The sequence below is a fragment of the Equus quagga genome, chromosome 7, assembly GCF_021613505.1.
Source record: "Equus quagga isolate Etosha38 chromosome 7, UCLA_HA_Equagga_1.0, whole genome shotgun sequence".
In the NCBI taxonomy this organism is placed as follows: domain Eukaryota; kingdom Metazoa; phylum Chordata; class Mammalia; order Perissodactyla; family Equidae; genus Equus; species Equus quagga.
This window is the reverse complement of record NC_060273.1, coordinates 71,978,205-71,985,286: the sequence shown is the minus strand read 5'-3', so window position 1 is coordinate 71,985,286 and position 7,082 is coordinate 71,978,205. Positions and strand designations below refer to the sequence as shown.

Below are 7,082 nucleotides of genomic sequence, written 5' to 3'. Positions count from 1 at the left end.
TACCGTTGTCTCTTTGGATTGCCTGCCAAGATCTGTCCTGTCCAGCGATCCGTTCCCACCTCCCAAGTGTTCTAGGCAGCTCTGTGCTGCCTTCTTCACTGCCTCCTGCTGAGGATTGACTTTGACTCAACTTGAATGTTGGACCTCCCAGGGCCTGCTCAGCCCACCACACAATGCGTCATTGCCTTCTCTCTCCTACGTGGCTATTCTACACCCTGCTGAGGCCCTCACACATGCTCCTTAAAGGAGAGACCCAAAAGAGCGTGTTACAGCTCCTTTTTCTCTTGTTTCTGAGGTGAGTCAACTGGAGCATAGGAGGTGGGGAAGGTGGGCACGTGGCATTGTGCTTTAGTACAGCTGGATCTTCCACTGTTGAAGCTCCATTCCTGAAGGATTCCAGGGAAGATGTCAGGAAGAGATGAGGGTGTGCTTAGCCAAAACATGATATCCTAGGTTGTCTCAGGAGCAGGCAGAGTAGGAAGCTCTGGACATTGTGCTGAGAACCTCTAACCATCCTGAGGAGGGGAGTACTCTGGAGACATTTCCATGTCTTGGATAATGCATGTCACACCACAGTATATGGGCAAAGACTTTATGCAAATTACCTATTGACGCATGCTACAGAGCAGAGATAAATGCCTAGAGGACATAGAGAGTACCAGGTCACTTCCAGGATTAGGAAGATAGGGAGAGTTCAATGTAATCCTTGGTTAGACCCTGGAATGTGCATATACCTTTCTCTAGGGTCAGAAAGGCTGCTACAAGGGAAGGCAATCCCATGGGAGCATTTGCTCACTGACCTCTCTTTCTGTGTCTGGATGAAAATATCTTTGGGGCCCCCATGAGATGGCACAAATGGTTTTTCTCCCTATGCACACTCTCAGAATGCTCCAAGAAAGTCTAGCATTCCAAGTCAGAAGATTCTCAGCCCAGCCAAGTATGCCTGGAATATTAGAAATCTTTGTCTTATCCAAAGAGGTCATCTCTGCTTCCTCTGTTGAGAAGCTCTTGTTGTTTAGGAGCCTCAGTATTTCCTTTGTATCCTTTCAAAGGAAAAATATCTGGGTGAATCTTCAGGTAAGGAGTTGCTTTTTCAAGACACTTAAAATGCCTTCTTACTAAAATAATATAGTTATGTCCATAGAGTAACCTCTGGTTTACTTCTGTCTTCGAAGTAGACACACAAATCTGTCCTTGAGGTCTATACTTTTATTTATGGCTAACCACACTTTAGCTTTTCCTGAACATTTGTTCTTGGGGGAGGATGAATAGGTGGTAGACAGAAGTTACAATGGGCAGAGTGAAGATGAATATTCACTTCAAAGGTGGCCGTAATATCCTGATTATTTCTGCTCTGGTGATTGTACTAGAGATCAACATCCTAAGGCAATATCTCAGAGCATCACTCTAAGGAAACACCAGGAGGAAAAATGGCCAAATCTTTCCCAGTACTCAGCTCACTTTCATTCTTCATCATGATACATTTGGTGTTAACTTCTGGTGAGTAATTTGGCTCGTTCTGGCAGGCATGTAAGGTTAATTTGTGGGCTCTGACATTGTAGTCTGAAAGAGAATGCTTTGAAACTCTTATCTATTTAAATATATCATTTTACTGTATCTATATATCTGTGTCTATAGAGAGAGAGAATGGGGTGTGGTCCAAAATAAAAGGTTCTGGGCCAATGAGCAGGGACCTTTTTTCTTGTCTATTAATGCAGATTATGAGACCTACCTCATGGGAACCAGGGGGCTTTGGTGGTTCAGTGAGGTAACATGTGAAAGGGACTAGCAATATGCACCGTAGAACATCTCAAAAATTCAGACGTTTTGAAAATGGTTTTCCATGGATTTGAGTGGGTCATTATCATTCATGTCCTCTTTTAGAAAATAGTCATGTAGGGAGTTATAAAAAGACCTAGCCACAAGGACTGGAAAACTTGGTTTTTCACATATCTACCATGAATTCCTGGGTATTTCCTAAGCAAGTATCTTTCTCCTTTCTATAAAATATGGGGATTGGGCTAAAAGATCTCTTTAAAAGTCTACCATTTCTTAATTTCTTTGATATATTGGCTTTTATGAATCTTGTCAAGCCCAGGCTAATTACTGTTAGTCAAAAAATTATTTACTACACTGGACTGGCAACATTTATGAGCAGTGCTACATCTATATAGTCCTCTGCTGATTATTTATCAGTAATAGAAGAGTCATTCTGCATTTTTGAAAAAAAAATGAATGAATACATGTGTAAATGAAACAGTGTTTTCACTTTTTGCAAGCTTCCTTGGGAATAAACTCGAATTCTTTTATTCTGCTGACAGTTGAGCTATGATTTACCAGATAGAAGATTCTATAACTATCTCCATTTATGTCTTAGCTGCAGGTCCCCGGCAATGGTGGCCACCACATGGACCTGTTAAGGTAATCTCCCACTAGATTTCCTGGGACTAAGATTCTAATATGAGTTTTATTTGGAATTGCTATTTAGAACCTTACTACAGCAAGGTCATCTGTGATGTTCTTCAAGGTCCACTCAAGTGAATAGGGGCATGTACACCACACGTATAGGAGTCCAGAGTAGAGTGACCCACTAAGCTAAGATTTGGTCATATGTAGACCAAAGAAACCTCCATATTGCTCAGGAAATGTTTCTGAGTACTGACAATTGCCAGGGACAGGGCAGGTTCTTAAGAGCCCACAGATGTGGGCAGGACATGGCTTTTTCTCTCCAGAAGCTCAGAGCTTGGGGGAGGCAATGCTCCTAAATGCCCTGAGATGTGCAGAGAATGCCTATATGAGTTGTGAACAGGGAGAGCAACCTCTGCGACATGGATTGAGGAAAATGTGGAGGCGCAGGAAATCTCTGCATAGAGCCTCAGATTCTGTTTGCAACTTGTATAAGGGTCAAATGAAGGAGATGCCGTCTTCATTTTAACCTACCCCTCTGAGTATTGAACATATTGTGAGGTCAATAAATGTGTGATAAATAAGGGAAAAGGTAAATGAGAGATTATTATTTTGTCTTTTTTTTTTTTTTTTTGAGGAAGATCAGCCTTAGCTAACATCTGCCACCAATCTTCCTCTTTTTGCTGAGGAACATTGGCCCTGAGATAACATCTGTGCCCATCTTCCTCTATTTTATATGTGGGATGCTGCACAGCATGACTTGATACATGGTGCCAGGTCCACGCCCAGGATCCAAACTGGTGAACCCCGGGCCTCCAAAGTAGAGCTCACGACCTTAACCACTACGCCACCAGGCCGGTCCCCTATTATTTTTTTTAATGTAGGTTTGCATCACTGTGCTTCTTCACTTTGGGAGTGTTCGCACTTTAAGTTTTTGTCTCATTAATAATTTTTAAATTTTACTTCTTAAAAGAAAAGTCGATCATGAGTTGATTGGTGAGAATGATAGTTTGAGGGCAGTGTGGCCTTGAAGGGAACTTGTCAGGAGCTATAGGCCCAGGAAAAGAATGTGTAGAATTTGTCCAAGACCTATGATCGCATGGAACTCAGTACTGGAATGTATTTTCTTCTTAAGAAGGTCCCCTACAGGCATAGTCCTTCCCTTGCTCATCTATCCGTAAATAACAATAAACTTATTAGTTACTTTCTTTAAGAAATATTTATCGCCTGTGCTGTGCCCTAGGAAACAATATTGAGGAAAATAGACATATTCCTTTCTCTCATAAAGCTTACAAATAACCAGAAAAGAGGAAGGCAGCAGCTAGTATTTATGGTCAATTCTACAGATGAAAGAGTAGGATTGTCCGATATCTGTTGGGAGTAGAGATACTACTGTAAACAATGTGATCAGTGAAGGCCTTTCTGGCCTGAAGGGTAAAAAGGAGCCACCCAGGCAGAGAGCAGTGAGGAAGACTTGGTCCACTTGAGTCCCTGATCAGAGGCCTGTGTGACTGGAACACAAAGGGGGGAGGAGTGTGCAGCAGATGCTACAGTTACAGCAGTAGGTGGGGACCCTCACCTGACAAACACATATCCTGCTCAAAAGAGAAAAAAGAGAAGCTGTATTTATAGACAATGATACTAACTATTCTTGCTTTTATTTGGTTACTCTATATTCATTCTAACTGAACTATTTTATATCTTATTCATTTTGCAAATATTTATAGAGCAATGACTGTGCCGATATATGTGCTGGGCACACAGTGATTGGTCTAATCAAACACAGACCTTACCCTTATGGGCCTATAATCCCTTGGCGGTGTGGAATTAGTCAAACAATTACACGAATGCTTTATTACACACTAATTAGAGGTATAAAAATAAAGAATGGAGAGTTGGGTTTGGATTTTGAAAAATATCTCTGAGAAAGTTGTGTAACCTGAATTCTGAAGGTAGAATGAGTTTAGATTCAGAAAAAAATAAATATATATTTGATGAGGTCATTACAAAAAACAGAAGACCCTGAGATGGAGGGAGCATGGCATATTTGGGGGAAAAAAGCCTAAGCTAGAAAGGCAAAGAGCAAGGTGGGATATAGCAAGGCTGGGAGAGTTGGGAGGGTCTAGCCTGCATAAGACCTTTCAGCCCATACTAAGCAGGATTTTCTTTATGTGCAATGAAATGCAATTAAAAAACCTTAATTGCAGGAATAAAATTATTCAACTGATGTTTAAACTATGGAAACCAAAGTACATGAGGAATAAAGGAAGTGGAGGGATTAGTCGGGTGACAGACATACAGGAGGCAGACGATGGCAGCCTGGCTGCAGTGGTGGTGTTGGATAAGGAGAGAAGGAAGAAGATTTTCAAAGCTTAAGCATGATCCTTCTTTCTCTAAATACTCAGCCAATACTCCTCCTCACTTTGTGTCGGAGTTATTTTATCTATCTACCTATGGCACTCGTGCAGCCTCTGAGACCACCGTCCTCAAGCTCTATCATCCCAGAGTCACTTCAAGCCTCACTAACACCAGCATTGCAAGCAGATGTGGCTTCTAGTCTCTGATAAGATACATCCCTTCCTTTGTTTTCAGTTTTCCCTACAAAATTGGGAAATTAGTCTAAATGATCTCACATTTCACAACTTCAAGATAGGAGTTGATTTGGGATTTTGAGAGTGGATAAAATGTGATAAATAGTTTAAATCAAGGCATATGGATTCCTTTTTCAATTATGGGGCTTCCATTTCCTTAGCTGAGTTTGGCTTAGAAAAATCTCTAAGAATATTCCCAAGTCTGTTAGTCTGGGAATAAAGGAGATTTAGAGAGAAGCTAAATTTCCCAAATACATTCTGATTACCCACTCTTACTTTTCCCACTATTGCACAGCAGGCTTCTGTTTTCTATTACCATCAGGAGGTCCTGACAATGAGAGTACATGTTGGTATTAGATGAGATAGACATAGGTTCTGGTTCCCTTGCTTTGTGGAGGGGGAGCTGTGAGAGCTTTTATGAGGCTGGGATATGATCCTGACTCTGTTTAGATTTTCCTAATAAAGTCCAAAGGTGATCTATCTGTCTATAATTGTAATTTTAATCATATAATTCTTTTCAACCCAATTCAGGTGAAATGTCCATTTAGGAAAGTAGACTTGAGCTGGTTCAGTGGAACAGTGAACCCCTGCCCTGGTTTATATCAACCTATCTGTGGCACCAATTTAATAACCTATGAGAACCCCTGCATCTTGTGTGTTGAAAGCATGTGAGTACAATTTGGGGAGAAGAAGAGAACAACGACAACTTAGCCACAGCAATTACGATCTACCTCTTCTACCAAGTACATCAGCCTCGAAGCCAGGAATTTGCTCCAGTTTGCACAGATAATAATCAGTCCCCACTCAGAAGAGCATGTGGTAATATAAAGGCCACTGGAGTAGAAAGCTGACTCATTGTACTCAGTGGTGATCATCAGGTCCTTTCTTCTCTTTGATTCTTCGTATTTCCTTACGCCAATTGACGGATTTTCACTTGAAGCTTCAAATATCCTTTTGAGTCCTGAAATTCTTTGATTTTAAGACAAACTGTGATTTTGCCTTCTCTCAGATATCTTCAATCTCTTATGTGCCTGAAACTCTGAGTTAGGATGAGGTGACTGCAAAGTTTGGGTCCTTCAGCTAAGAGTCAGTGTTTAGTTTTTTGGATTTACGTGACCTGATTATTGGTGATTAGACACTGGGGTCTCACAAAACCATGGCTTCAGGTTTGATCTCTGGACAAGCCAATGCAGTTTCCAGGGAGAAAAACTCTTCCCATGGCATCAAACTGGAGCCCTCAGCCCAACAATCATTTTGTAATTTTGTACAAGGAACAATGACAGGGATGCATAAACCCTAAGTCATCCCTACTAATGAGTAATTCAGCCAAAGTGTGACAATATTGATGGAAGAAGATGAGGACTGATATGCCTTATATATCACAGGCTCAGGCCTGATTAAATAGCTTATTTTCAAAGAGATTATAGCATAGGTCATAATATCTTCAGTGGCATCTTAGACTCATGGAAAAATAACTGTGTAGGAAATCCAATAACCTTACTGTTGTCTTTCGTCAATTCCCTTTATGCTCTGGCTCTTAGTTTCCTCAAATATAAAATAAGGGTGACAAAAGTAGCTAATTTTTAAAGTGTTTTTGTAGCTCTGACATTCTATTAACCAAATATTTATTCTGATTCTTCCTTTAGGAAATCTCGGGGAAAAATTAGATTTAAACATGATGGAAAATGCTAGCCAACTGGACTTGGATGTGAAAGAAGCTATCTTCTCTTTCTCTCCATCATGACAATCCTCCTCTTGCAAATCGCCCCTCCTTTCATGTGTTGTTAGTGACAGAGCTACCCCACTGAGCTTGTATCAGAGAGCTAAAGGTTTCTTCTTTAGACCTCTTCCGTCACTGATTCACTCTCTTCCATCTTCTCCCTAAGAAATAAACTTTTCTGAAAGTCTGATTTAGCTTGAGTTTCATATCTGTGTCTCAAGTCTCAGAAGCAGAACAAATTGAAAATTTGAGCCAAGGGGAAAAGACAAACATTGGGCTTAATCAGTTCTCTGATACTGTGAACAGTGGGGTAATCTATGTAGACGCTCCAGGTGTCTTCCAAGGAACACGACAGAAATTTTTCT

General features: G+C 40.8%; 1 protein-coding gene across 1 annotated transcript; it reads left to right on the top strand.

Annotated features, from left to right (window-relative positions):
- The first annotated feature begins 1,430 nt into the window (after nucleotides 1–1,430).
- SPINK14 (serine peptidase inhibitor Kazal type 14 (putative)) lies at nucleotides 1,431–6,689 on the top strand. The gene is made up of 4 exons (XM_046665880.1): nucleotides 1,431–1,500; nucleotides 2,378–2,421; nucleotides 5,529–5,665; nucleotides 6,644–6,689. Exons 1-4 carry the CDS (start codon nucleotides 1,431–1,433, stop codon nucleotides 6,687–6,689), a joined length of 297 nt encoding a protein of 98 aa, XP_046521836.1.
- Nucleotides 6,690–7,082: the final 393 nt, after the last annotated feature.

Bases quoted from the DNA above. Each gene is read 5' to 3' on its own strand.
- SPINK14 (XM_046665880.1), top strand. From the start codon at position 1,431: ATGGCCAAATCTTTCCCAGTACTCAGCTCACTTTCATTCTTCATCATG. The intron at 2,422-5,528 runs GTAATCTCCCAC...AACCCAATTCAG, and splicing joins CACCACATGGACCTGTTAAG to GTGAAATGTCCATTTAGGAA. The intron at 5,666-6,643 runs GTGAGTACAATT...TTCTTCCTTTAG, and splicing joins ATCTTGTGTGTTGAAAGCAT to GAAATCTCGGGGAAAAATTA.